Source organism: Dermacentor andersoni, chromosome 3 (assembly GCF_023375885.2).
Source record: "Dermacentor andersoni chromosome 3, qqDerAnde1_hic_scaffold, whole genome shotgun sequence".
Taxonomy (NCBI): Eukaryota; Metazoa; Arthropoda; class Arachnida; order Ixodida; family Ixodidae; genus Dermacentor; species Dermacentor andersoni.
The window spans coordinates 63,061,156-63,074,550 of record NC_092816.1 but is presented as its reverse complement, the minus strand read 5'-3'; the positions used below and the strand labels follow the sequence as shown (position 1 = coordinate 63,074,550).

General features: G+C 46.4%; 2 protein-coding genes across 2 annotated transcripts in view; one reads left to right on the top strand and one right to left on the bottom strand.

Moving 5' to 3' along the window:
• Positions 1 to 13,395, top strand: part of LOC126546906 (uncharacterized) — a 50,545-nt gene that overhangs the window by 32,814 nt on the left and 4,336 nt on the right. The gene's annotated exons all lie outside the window — the stretch shown is intronic.
• The window catches only part of LOC126546924 (uncharacterized), a 49,573-nt gene continuing 38,529 nt past the window's right edge, over positions 2,352 to 13,395 (bottom strand). The window contains exons 7-10 of the mRNA XM_050194645.3: positions 9,689 to 9,755; positions 8,259 to 8,358; positions 4,899 to 5,050; positions 2,352 to 2,665 (exon numbers count right to left, since the gene is read on the bottom strand). Of these exons, the coding sequence (XP_050050602.1) occupies positions 2,542 to 2,665; positions 4,899 to 5,050; positions 8,259 to 8,358; positions 9,689 to 9,755 (443 nt within the window). The 3' untranslated portion in view covers positions 2,352 to 2,541. The remainder of the gene's footprint in view (positions 2,666 to 4,898; positions 5,051 to 8,258; positions 8,359 to 9,688; positions 9,756 to 13,395) is intronic.

The window sequence follows — 13,395 nt, the reverse complement described above, 5'->3', positions numbered from 1 at the left end:
CTCTCTGCCTACTGCGCACTCGGATGTGTTTGTTTGAATCAGCAGATGACTGCAAAGTGTCAACAGATGAGGCTGAGGCAGCAGGGGACTCGCAAAACTGTGGCTACATGTCAGAACGCACAGGTGCTCCGAATTATTACCGCCGTGAGGGGAAAAGACGACAAAAGCGAGTGTTGCGAGAAGCTGCCATGAGAGGTTTACACTGTTATTTTGTTTACTTGCGTCCTAGCGCGGTGTTCCTGCATCCTAACGCACACAAGTGTACCGTTGATAAGTACACTTGCTGCAGTTATACGGTCAAATCGGCAACAAATTTACCGGTTACCACTTTGGTAGAGTGCTGACGCCGCTGAGCGTGCCTGCTTGACCGTCTTCTCCGACTGAGACTACACGCCAGTCTCAAGATCAGTTCTGTGCCAGCTGGCGAAAGGCACACTCGTCTAAAGAACTCCCGCTTACCTTATGGCGACAATAGTTTTACGCTGAGATTTACAGTGCACTAAACTGTCGCTTTGGGTGCAGTAAAGTCTCCTTAGAAAGCGAAGATGTCAGAAGCGCGATGCCATTTTCTTGAAATTTCACTTTACCGTAAACTTTGTGTGCGCAAAACTTGCGAGAAGCATAAAATCTTTTAGAAAGATTTATAGGGTCGCATTTAGCCCTTGTAGTAAAGCATAGGGATTAAAATTAAAGTCTGCTTCGTCCGGAAGTGCATAAACGCGACATTTAAAGCTCATTTACTGTTCTGTTCCATCAATAGGAAAAAAATGGCTATAGGGCTCTTTTTGCTGAAAGAATGGTTTGTCGAATATTTTTTAATCACTTCAATGATTCTATTCTACGAATTCAACGAGCTATGTTCGAGAGTAAATAGCCCCTGGTGAGCCTATATCACTTGATGCCACGCACCACATCGGCCATTCTGCCTCCACAGGAATGTATACCTACCTCACTAGGGAACCAAAAATAATTATTTGAAGCGTCATCGAGCTGTTTCATGCTATCGGCCCAATTATTGCGGTCGCAATACAATCAGTTGAACATTTAACGACCGGACGATAACAGAGTTCAATAACGTAGTTCATTTCACAGCTTACATCGACATTCGACACAATACGTTGACATTCGCAAAATCAGAAACCATGCCGAAGGAAAAGTCGACCGAAAATAGAGTGCGTAACTCGCATACACACATTGACAAATCACACTCCGTTGCATAGCTTAAAAGGACGCTTCGGAGAAATATTAGAGAGTTTTAGCTTGTCCGTTATTTTGCTAAACATAGGCGGGCTGGGCGTTTTGCCGGATGGGCGGAGGCGCAAATGTGACTGGCCTGTGCGGTGCAGTCACCTGGTGACGTAGCGATCAATAAGACAAAGACAGAGCTATTACTGCGGTTACCAAGCAGTAATAGATCTGTCTTTGTCTGGTTGAGCTCTGCGCCACCAGGTGGCTGCACCATGCAGGCCACTACAAGGTGCCTCAATGTGCACCTCCTCGGAATATATCGAGGCACCTTAGGCCACTCACGTTTGCGCCTCCGCCCATCTGGCAAAACGTCCAGTGCGCCTGCGTTTAACGAAATACCGGACACGCTAAAGCTCGGTATTAAGTCCATTTAGACTAGTAGGTTATTATTCCAATGCTCCACTTGCATTTCGTAGGCGGAAAGGGGTCGTCTATTCGCCGAGACAGCGGGCAAAGTTCTCGTCGTCCCCAGACTGCCACGGCCATGACGTCAGCTTGAGATAACGGATGTTGTTGAATTTTCGCTCATTTAGCCGGCGCCTTTTTTGAAAAAAAATCGTGAAATAGCTCAGTAAGAGCTTTTTACATCTTTTCGAGGGCAATCTATACGTTGTCTACACTTATATGCAATGGGAAAACTCAGAACAGATGTCAAAATGACGTCACCGAGTGGTGTTGCGGCAAGGCCCAGATGGCGTCGCCTCCTGTCTTTCTTTTTCACGTCTCTTATGGCTTATAAAGGCTTAGCTGGCTGTAACAATAGCTTCGATGAAATTCATTAAGTATAATATAGCCCAACTTATCGGTCAATTTAACTTCCCTTTAACATTAAACTTCGAAAGCAGCGTACACACAACTATATTACATGTAATGGAGAGAAACAACGCTATTGTTTCTTGTGTGACAACGTATCTATAATGCTCAGAATTGACTTGCTCGTACGGGGCCAGGTGCTACTTGCAACCGACTAAAACAGGAGCAACTGCTGATAAATTGTTTGCGCAGATAGAACTCAAAATGCAGTTGTTCGAGCCCCACCATGTCATTGCTCTTAGATACGGGTCTACTATACGATGACTTAAGCAAGCACATCGAGACAGGTATAAAATTTTCGTCTTTATAGAAACAAAAAAATGCCCATCTCTAGAGTGACGCCCCTCACAGAAACGCACGAAGTGCGATGGGTACTGTACACTCGTGAACGCGCAGCTCACTTTTTTTTTTCTCTCTTTTCCGTTGAAAATACAACAATAAAAGACTAGATAGGTGTATGTCGTCGGCGCTACGGAGGGGTCAATCCTTGTTGACGAGGTTGCGGTACAGGCTCTGCACGTAGGTGAAGACGCACTTCCAGTCGGGCTTCTTCATCAGCACCATGTCTTCCGTGTCGAGCAACGGCGATATGCCAGCCTGCTCCCTGAAAAAGGAACGGTTTGCGTTACGTCACCTTCATCACGCGGAACATCGCAGAGAGCTACGAGACCATTGTTCATTGTGGAGTGACCCAAGTGGTTTCTGGACTACTGTGTATGGAGGTATAATCGGAAAAGTTAGGATCCTTGTATCTTTAGCAGTTCGTCTGGGTGCACAGTTTCCGGCAAGAAGTGTGCTCGCGCCTTCACGATAAATCTGGTTCGGCTGTGTGGTGCGGCTACTGTGGCGCTCGTGGCAATACATACCTCTGCATGGTGAGCACGAGAGTTCCCTTTCGCTCGTTCATGGCACTAGAACGTATGGCAAATCGCAGGAACTCTTTTGAACAGTCTGTAGTCAGCTTGCCTGTCACAGGCAACGTAGTACGTATACTTTTGACAAAGAGTGTGCGTTCGATACACAAAAGTACATGCACAGAACCACAACGGGGGATTTATGCATGTCTCACTTTTGTGCAGCGTTGTTTATGCTGTCCGAATTGCCTTTATATAAATTTGTCTTTGGACCCAAGCTAGCCAATCAATCAATCAATCAATCAATCAATCAATCAATCAATCAATCAATCAATCAATCAATCAATCAATCAATCAATCAATCAATCAATCAATCAATCAATCAATCAATCAATCAATCAATCAATCGCAACAACTCGATGTTGTGGAGCCAAGTGATACTTTGAATTGTATGTACTTTTTAACTGGCAATATTGAATGATATAGTCGAAATAACACATGGGAAATAATGTGATGGGTTATTGCATGAATATATATTCTTAGTCGTTTTCGAACAGTTACCGACCAAACAGATGCATGAACCGATAGACGACAGAACTTCCCTCATGACGACCGATTCAGTACACACGGCAGCGTGAATATCAAATATGGGTGCGTTTTGATTACTCACGAATCTCACTGCCGCTTCTTTTTCTTTTTTTGGCGTTGATGCTTCGTGGGAAGCTAAATACGCTTGATTAAACTGTAAGCTTGGTTTGCATTAGGTGGTTACAAAATGCATGTAACACATAACGGGCCAATAAAAATTGAAAGGTTTCTTCGAGTCAGTCGACGCGTTGAATTATTCCAATTTCAATTATAACGAGTCTACCCCGAAGTTGATAGTTAGTGTGAGGTCATAAGTACGTGATTGCGTAATCATGAACTATACACATTAGAAAGATATTGCGTGTATACTATAGTATATCCTTCACAGCAGAGTGCTCACGAGCTTTCTACACTCTGGAAGAATAAATTTTGGCAACGATTTGGAAAGGACAGCGAGGATTGAGTTACTGTTATTACTGTCACCACCGCTACAACCACTAGCGTCACTTATCCTACTACTACCACCACTACAGCAACAACTAGTATTGCTACCATCGCTCAGGCAGTGAAGGGAAATCGAGACGTGCATGACAAGATGCACAGAGGCGTTCAATGCGAGCTGCAAACACGGTGCCCGCGGTCGACAGGGCTCCAAGAATACCATGGGGGTGCCGACATATATAAGAAAAATTATCGCAACACGCCCCAGTAATAGTAACGGTACTTAGCTCCCCAATTAATCCTATTTCAGCGTCGCCGTGCAGTTTTGGCGCTCTTTAGAACAAAGGGCAACGTCCTGCAGCTCATATTGAACGAGGCTGCATAGGCACATATCTGAACTTCCATCATGATGCCGATCGAGGATCAAAGCGATGTTTGTTATCAGAATGTACATTCGCTACGAAGGTTTGGGCCGCAATAGGAAAGACGACGCCTTAAATTACGTGGTTGGCATCGCTGTCATTTCGAAATGTCGGGTTTAGGATAAAGCCTGTGTGAGCGGCATGACGATTTCGCGAGAGCTCGTTCTGATGTGAAACGCTCCAATATTGCTGCAACACCGTTACGTCGCATTTATGAACGCCAAACGATTGGACTTAGCCTTGTTGGCGGGCTATCGCAACGACCGCACCAAAGCAGCGTGTAGAACTATGAATTTTAAAGTGGAACAGTGATCCTGTAGTTACGCTAGTTTCTGTGAACAAATTTCCGTAAAGAAGGTGTCCGCTCTACCACAACACAAACGCACTGTGCCGAATGTATCCTGGCTAAATTTTAGAAAATATATACTTTGCCTATGATAAGCGACAATAATAAAAATAAAAAAAAAACGAGCAGAAATGTATTTTCTGTGTAAATTTCGTGGGTCAATTTCTTGAAGACAAGCTCACGTACTCGGCTGTGCGGAAGGCGAGGTCGAAGTTGTGCCTGCGGTTCTTGGGCTCCAGCTGGTCGTAGTCGAATGCGTCAGGGTAGAAGTGGTGGATGAGCGCGCAGAACGCCATGCCGTCATTCCAGCTCGTCGAGAAGTTCGTGATGTCCACGTGCTGCACGCAAGAAAGAGTCAATAAGCAGGAATTTACAACGCCAGACCACGCATCTGATAGATGCCGCACCGCCTCTCGTTACGTTAAGTATACGCAGTTCTACATTGATCGAGTGTCTCTTGAGGAAGTTAGTTGGGCTATACACGAGGATTTGAAAAATTAGCCTGGTTGAGTTATTATGCATTCAACACATGTCAAAACTCGGCTCCTGATCTATAACTCTAAAGCAAGTATACGTTAGGAGCATTTGCGTATTTTGACACGGGCATCCCATCACGCTCGTCCAGAATATGCTATATTGCTGCGCTCGCTACTGCAGCTGTGAAGTGTGCGTGTGTGATTGTGGGATTGCGTACGTATGTACCGTATGCGTTCGAATATAGGTCGACCTTTTTCCCCCGGGAATCCGACCCAAAATGAGTTATCGACCTATATTCGTGAGCAAAGAATCTCGACTTATATTAGGGAACAAAGCTGGCAAGGTACCGAGGTAACGAAGTTTCTCCCTCGTGCCCTCCGTAAAGCCAGCCTGGAGATTATCCAGACTGGCGTTAACAAATTCTGCATGTACTACAACACACTCGACCGCACCGAGGACGATGTCGTTTAAGGTGCCGACGACGCCCGCGAAGCATCCCACGAGGGCGAGTTCTCCGGCTGTTGCGACGAGGGTGCCTCTTGCGGCATCAACTAGAGAGGTTTAGTAGGTTTAGTGGCCTGGCTTACGGTAAGTAAAGCTGTGTTATGTTTAACGTTTATCGTTTTCTTTTTAAATAAGGACATTGGTCGACCTGTATTCAAATTATAACGTTTTATTTCTCGGCAAGTTCAATAATAGAGGCCGACCTGTATTCGAGTAAACACGGTATGTGTGTGTGTATGTATGTATGTGTATGTGTGTGTGTATGTATGTGTGTGTGTATGTATGTATGTATGTATGTATGTATGTATGTATGTATGTCGGTATGTTGGAGAGGTTAGCTTATAATCAATAGCCTGGCATGCTGCCACTGTTGCTAAGTACATATAATAAATAAAAAACTGAACCAGAACTTGGCACCGCTAACTCTCTGAGTATGCGACAGCATAATTAGATTTTGACGTAGACCTACACGATGCCGTCCCGAAAACATACAACGACATCCTGAGCCACTACAGACTGGGTAGAAGGACCTACCCACCCCCGCATCCCAAACTGACTAGAGAAGAGGCGGTGATCTTCCGCAATCTACAGACCGGTACATTTCCACACGGCACCCTACTGCACGCCATGTATCCTGCGAGCTACACTTACAAGTGCGCTATCTGCCCTGCGCCCAATGCCCTGTACCACATGTCATGGGAGTGTAGACACAACCCAGCTATACCACACGTAATCGGACCAACCGTCGAGCAGTGGGAGGCCCAGCTGACAAGCCCGCGGGCCCCGAAGGCCAGCATTGTCTGGTGAGCAGGGCCAAGCTATCGGCTCAAGCCCACGGCATCCTGGACTAGGGACGCCGTCCACCTCGGACGACTACACCGTCAGCTCATTTTTACAAACAAAGTTTATTCCTCCTCCTCCTCCTCCTCTCGACAGGTGTGTAGTGACGAGCGATTATGTGCACAGTCTCATTCATCAAAGTGGCGTTCCTATACCTCTCTTCTCTTTCGCGATTTCGTGCGCACTGTGACGCGATCGCGTACGCTGAGATAACTGCATAATAGACGAAGTCCACCCATAATGCTTTAAAGAAGTGCATGACCGATGGCGAGATCGAACATCTGTCTTCCAGCAAAGCATGCCAATGCTCCAACCATTAGGCCACGATGGCAAGTGTGCTTCTGTTATGCCAAATTCACTATTTGAAACGTGTCGCGTGTGTCACGTGCTGCACTGCCTACACTGCACTGCCTACACTGCACTGCCTTCAGGATCAGCCCACATTTTTTCGTCAGGCGAGCACCTACAAAGTGTGCGAGGTCCGCTTATAATGCTGCTGCATTAAAAGGGACGTATATACGTTGGCCCACGCGCTATGCTTCACCCTATGCGTTGTAATTATTGCAGATATATAGTCAAGAAGCATTTCGGAAATATTGCAAATGTCCCTACAGCTACCCCTAGCGCATAATTTAAGAGCGCTCGAAAAGTGTGATTGGGGCCCTGTTTGAACGTTCGGGCAGGTATCCGCACGAAGCTGGCAGCTTAGTTGAATTGCTGCCAGAAGGTTTGCGGCCACGTTTCTCCTGTCCCTTTGAGAGGTTACTCAGCGGGCGCGCCGAGGACGAGGTGCGCGAGAAACGCATGCGTCAATCTGATGTGGTAATAACAACCGTTGTCGTTGTCCAGCTCGATTCTTTGCGTATATTGTTTCCTCCCACCTAGCCCAGACACTCACGTGTCATGTTAGCCGCGCGTTCAATGAAACCATTTAAAGAAAGTCGCAGTTTCGCCCGAAAGGCGATGCATCGATTGCAATAGCAAATTAGTAGACAGCTATACGAAGTAAGGCTAGTAGTTCTATCAGCCGTATAAACTTGTAAACACTCGCCTACTAACTAAATTAACAAGCATGGTGTAACGCGCGCACAAGCAAACATGAACACATCTGACTGGATGACCGCGCACACTCGCCGTCGAAACGCTGGCGTGAGCAAGATGGCACCAGCAGCGAGCGAATTGACCTTCGTGCTGCCTCTCGCTTCAACGCAAACCAAGCGGCGAGAACACAGCGCACGCTGTGTTCTCCAGCACTCTGTCCACATCGCAGCTACCAGCACTCTGTCCACATCGCAGATCGCTTTCAAGATAGGGCCCGTGCGGCCGAGCGCAGCCGGGCCATACGCAGCTGCCGCCGGAGTAGAACTCCCCCTCCCCGCTACATCGCTTCCCCCGGAGTCTTGCGCGCGACGGAAGACGGCGTGCTTCCTCCCCGCTTTCCTCCCTTGCGCGCGTGAGATTGAGCCTTCATCCTCGGCTAACCTTCGCACGCTTTCACTCGCACATACAGCATACGGCGCGCGGCGACGATGTTGTCGCCCTTTAACATTACACAGAACATCATGGCGACGGCAATGGCGACTGCAGAAATGCGCCTGGAGTGCCCATATAATTGCTGTCGAAATAAAAAAATAAAATAAAATGAGCGGACATGTTCATTCAGCGACGTACGCCAGGAAGAACGAACATTGTTCAGGAGCTCCTGCAATCTTCTAAATGACTCACCTCGTACCCCTTGGTCTTGCTTTTACACCAGTTCAGCAGCATCTCCTTGATATCGCTGGCACTTCGCGCCGTCGTTGCTCCACGAACCGGAACGCTGAAGCTGCAGTGACGAAGAGACACCGCAGTTAACCACCGTGTCCTGTAGCACGCTTCATGTAACCCAAGGATCAGCTCGAACTTCATTATTTCGGCAAGAATTGGTTTGCCAATTACAGCGAGAGATGTTACACGGACTGTCTAGCTGTGCTTATGATGCCGCCTACGTATATATCGCGGTTGTGTCGTTTTTATTATCCGACGCCGCCGTGTAAGGTGAAAAGTATTTTTCTGACTTTGGTAATCTGTAATACAGTCCAGCCATTTTTACTGAAAGAATGAGCCACTAAGCTATTTCTTGATTTTTGCATTAGTTGGGTCGGGTAAATATTGCTCTTATGCCGTGAAAAACACGTGCGTACCTGTCGTTCCTGACACTTCGTGCGCACGCTTTCGCTGGACATGCCTACAGTATTGCGTCATTGAAAACGAAAGCTGTCATTGGCTGTTTCTCAGCTGGATATTGGGGTTGTATTATGGGAAGCGTTCTAGTGGAGGACTACCGAATAATTCCGACCGTTCTGGCGTTATTTAACCTGTGTGTAAATGTATGCCTCGCGGTCCTGTTTTCTTTTTTTGCATCGTGTCAACCTAGGAACGTGACAGTCGGACCAGTGACCTTGTGTTGAAGAGGAGAACGCCGTAGTCACTATGAGCCGCGGCGCGGCCCCTTTACAATTCGCAAACGTGAGGAGAAAAAAAAAAGGCAATGATTGAAATACGTGCGCCAGCGAGAGGTGTTGCAGGGCTGCTTTGAGAGTACAACGTGGGACTTTTTAAATTGATATATAGAGAGTGTTCGTTTTACAAATACACGAAGCCAACAGGGAACAGAGCCAAGGAAAACAGGGAAAATTAACCATCTTTTCTTTGAAGCTTTAAAGGAAACTGAACTTGAACAACATACTAGTTGTCACAAGTGGAAGTTGAACCCACGTATTTCGCATTATGCGTGCGATGCTCAACTGTTGAGCTACAGCGGCGGTCGTCCACCCGTCTGCTTTCTTTCTTTTTTTTTTGGGGGGGGGGGGTATTTGCGCATGCGTAGTAGATTTAGCCCTGTGAGTGTTAGCCAGCGCCGCTCACGGCCATGGCGGCGGATGCGCAACAATCTTTGAAATGCAGGCGTCACGTGGCACGTGAACTTAGGAGCATAGGCAACTGTCCAATAAACACTCGCATGTTACATCTCGTGGCATCGTGATGGCCGTAGTCGAGACTCTCGCTGTACATCGAGTGCTATACGCAATCTTAAATGCCGCGTAGCGCGACCTTCGCTATGCAACGTACCACCGTTGCACGCAACTACACGCCTTAGAGCGCTGTATACTTACGCGGGTCTCGCCGGCTTGGTAGCGGCATCCATCTGCTGGAACTTGGCGAACGCATTTTTGGGGGCGTCTGCGAGAGACGGGAGTACGTGACAGTGATCGTCAAAAGAGAGAGAAAAAATAGATATAGTAGTTTTTTTTCTACTATCCCCTTGTCAGGGGTCTTAAGTAACACTCCGTTCGCGGAAATTGGATTACGGAAAGAGAGCGGCGTCGCCAGCCACGAGCTGGGGATGCCGTAAGTGCACGAAACTGAGGAAGGAGAAAGAACGTGGATGAAGGAAATAGGAAGGAGGGCTCTCAGTTCCAGTTACAGCGTTTACGTGAACGGAAATTCAAAGCTATTTGACAATGCTGCGCCGGCCGGCCGTTTGATCAGGATTGCCAACTCTCTTGTGATAAATGCCGTTATAGGGTTTCTGGGGAAGGGTATGAACGGATCACTTAGAAACCGGCAAGGTGAAAGATACGCGCCTATATCGTTTTTCACCCCTTCATTTATATCTGTATTTTAATGGCATACGCGCATGGGTACGACCTTTCCTTCAATGGTAATTATAAGTCTTATTATTGGAAAAGTGAGTGTTGACTTCAAGTACAGCATTGATGTGGTCCGATTTCCATTTTGTTATTTTCCCGCAAGGTTGTCATTTGTACTGAATGCTCAAGAAGGCATTGCGATATTGCTTACGAAAAACGAAAGAAAGCAACTAAAAAAAATGTTGACTCGTCATCCCGACCCTGGGAAAGTGGATGGCCAGCGAAGCTGCTGGAAAACCGCTCAGATCCCACCGATGGGGATATGAAATGTTTAATTGTTCTGCCTAGTCTTATCACGAAACCGTTGTTGAGCATTAGGATTTTGCACTTTTCGACGCTCATCGTATTCACGCTGCTCTTCGGGAGTCTGCGTGGTCTACCCGTAGCGGGCTTGCATTGAATTGAGTAAGTTGCTAAGTAGGTCTCTCTTTTATATATGAAGTTTGGTGGCGTCACTCACTGATTCGTATGCTGCTGTTGCCCCTTTCCCACCGGAGCAGCTTATGCAACCGTAATCTCTACCGGGAAACAAATGTGGGGAGAAGGAACCTTTCATTGTTCACAGGCGCCTAATAATCCATCATGCGGTTTCGACGCTTGTTTTGTGCTTTTCTTTATTGAGATGAATACTGAGCTGTGTGTTGTATGCTGGATTACGAAGGAGATATTCACTTTTTTTTCTGTTCAAAAAAATTTTTTTTTTGCTGACGGAAATGAAAAATCTCTACCAACCAGAGGCTAACAGCTTCGCTGTAAAATGTAATGGACATTTCAACATTTGCAAAACACTGCTAGTTGCATATATGTGCAAGGTGTGGTTGCATTGAGAAAGGGTGACCGAATACATGTGTCCCATGACGTAATAAAACCGAAACAAGTCGTCGCAGCGAGTAGAAAATGGGCTCGGAACTATATATATATACGCGTCACATTATTGTTTTCGCAACAGCAGGTTCATGGGGCTCCCTAAATTTCCTGGACGAGAGGGATCTGTTGTTGGACTTGCACGTAGGCTTTTACAATCGCCTTCTTATATACGAGAGCAAGGCTTGCTTTGTACTTTTTCGACCCCAGGCCTTACCTTTTCATTTTGTGTTAAGGGAGTGCCCGAGAAAGGGCGTGACATGACATCTCGTCCTCTGCTGCGTCCAGTACCTGATAATAAAGTCGGACATATTTGTCTTGTTTATATGTTTTCGACATGCCGCTGGCGGTGAAAATGAGCTCTTCCGACGTACGTGGATACGCGTTTGTACGAATGACTTCGGTTTTCGTACAAACGAATGTTTCGTCATATTGTTTACTGTTTTAGTTGCTATCTCACATATCTATATACCGATATTGACTGCTTCAGTCACTGATTACGAGCTAAACTTATGAATCCATCCGTTTGCTTTCATCGAACCCTCCTTCCCCCCCCCCCCCCCCCCGGAAAAGAAGCAAAAAACAACAACGACAAATCAACAAAAATAAAAAGCGTAAGGGCGAAATTCGTATCTGTAGAGTTTCGTCACATGCATTGAGACATGACCTTGTGAAGGTGTACGCCTTTCAACTGACTGTCGAAAATCCCTATGTGTCTTTCTTTCGCTTTGTACAGGTTTCAGCGCTGCTCTTCAAACGTGATTCGGTATAAACTTGACCAGTTTGCTATCCTCCATATTGTTTTTTCGCTACCAAAAATAACCGCAGTAGTTTGGGTTTTCCTTGTACTATAACGATAAGAACTTACCCTTACAACAAGCAAGGTTATACCATGCCACTGTCCGCTTTAACCACAGTCGGCTAAAGACATCGGGGGCCTTCGATAGCCCTGCGGTTATTATATATCTGTACAACACAGACAACCTGCGCAATGAATTCCGTCATATACCGGCGCCGCCACACAGCTACGTAACACGCCACAGGTGACAAAGAGAGTTCCACGCTTCACTATCTCGTTCTTGACGTGCTGTAATGCCGAACAGCAGCGGCAGCTTCAAAGTGCATTTAAAACGTTTGTATGTTTGCCTGTACATGTAGTCTGCTTTGCACAGAAGGTAACAATGAAATTCTCGAAAAGGAATTTGAAGGATTTCGCATTGAGCGTGGGACAGTATATCATTTGACGCATAAGCATTTTGTCTTTTTCTACTGTATTCACCTTCTTCCCGCGAGGTTACTCCGACGCAGCATGTCTACTCTCACCCCTTCCCCAACCACCTGAGCAGATTTGTTCTCCGAGGCTGCACGTTATCTCTCTCTTAGGCAACAGAGATAGATAGAGAGAGAGAGCCCTCAGTCTAGCTCTTTCAAGCTTCTGTCGGTAAAAAAGAAAGAGTCGAAAGTTGTAATCTATACTCGTGCTGCAGCTTGTACGACCCGTGAAACTTTACGGTGTCGGCAAAATAAAAATGAAATAAAAATATAAGTGAAAGAAAGAAAAGCGGGCACCCGACCATCAAGATGTATGGGAAAGCGTTTATTATTTATTTTGTCGCATTTCCATGTCACCTTGACTGATTTCCTCCCGCCAATGCGGATCATTGCTGGAAAATTATTCTTGGAATCCCAGAGAGCGGCTTCACATAAGGTACTCAACCTGACCTCGCGAACGCACTATACACGCGTGGGCGGTCTCGCTTGTCGGCGGAAAGTACTGTTCTGTTCTCGAAAGACCGCAAAATGCGATTCCTCGAAAATGTCGTGCCACCGAATTTTTGGAGTGCGTGGTTACGTATCTACCGTATATTCTCTCGAAGATTGTATGCTACGCTTTATGAGTGCTTTGTAAGCATTTCGTGAGCTTTTCTGCCTGCCATTTATGAGATTTTTTACCAGTCCTCCGTTCCACGAGCCATTATAACCTCTTCCCGAGTCCTTTACGAGCCCTCCACGAGCCCTCCGTGAACATTTACAAAAGCCGTTTATAAGCGCTTCGGTAGTTCTTTATGCGCCCTCCATGAGCCTTGACATGAGTGCTTTATGATTGCTTTGTAATTCCTTTATGATCTCGTCGCTATGCTTTGTACGAATGCTGTATGAACCCGTAGTGAGCCTTTCTATATGAGCATTTGTACGAGTCCTTCATGAGCCCTTCGTTAGTACTTTGTGAGCCCTCCGCGAGTTTTTCTATGACCTGGCCGAGTCCGTTGTGAGCTCTTGTGAGCGTTTAGGATGGTTCTGTGCGC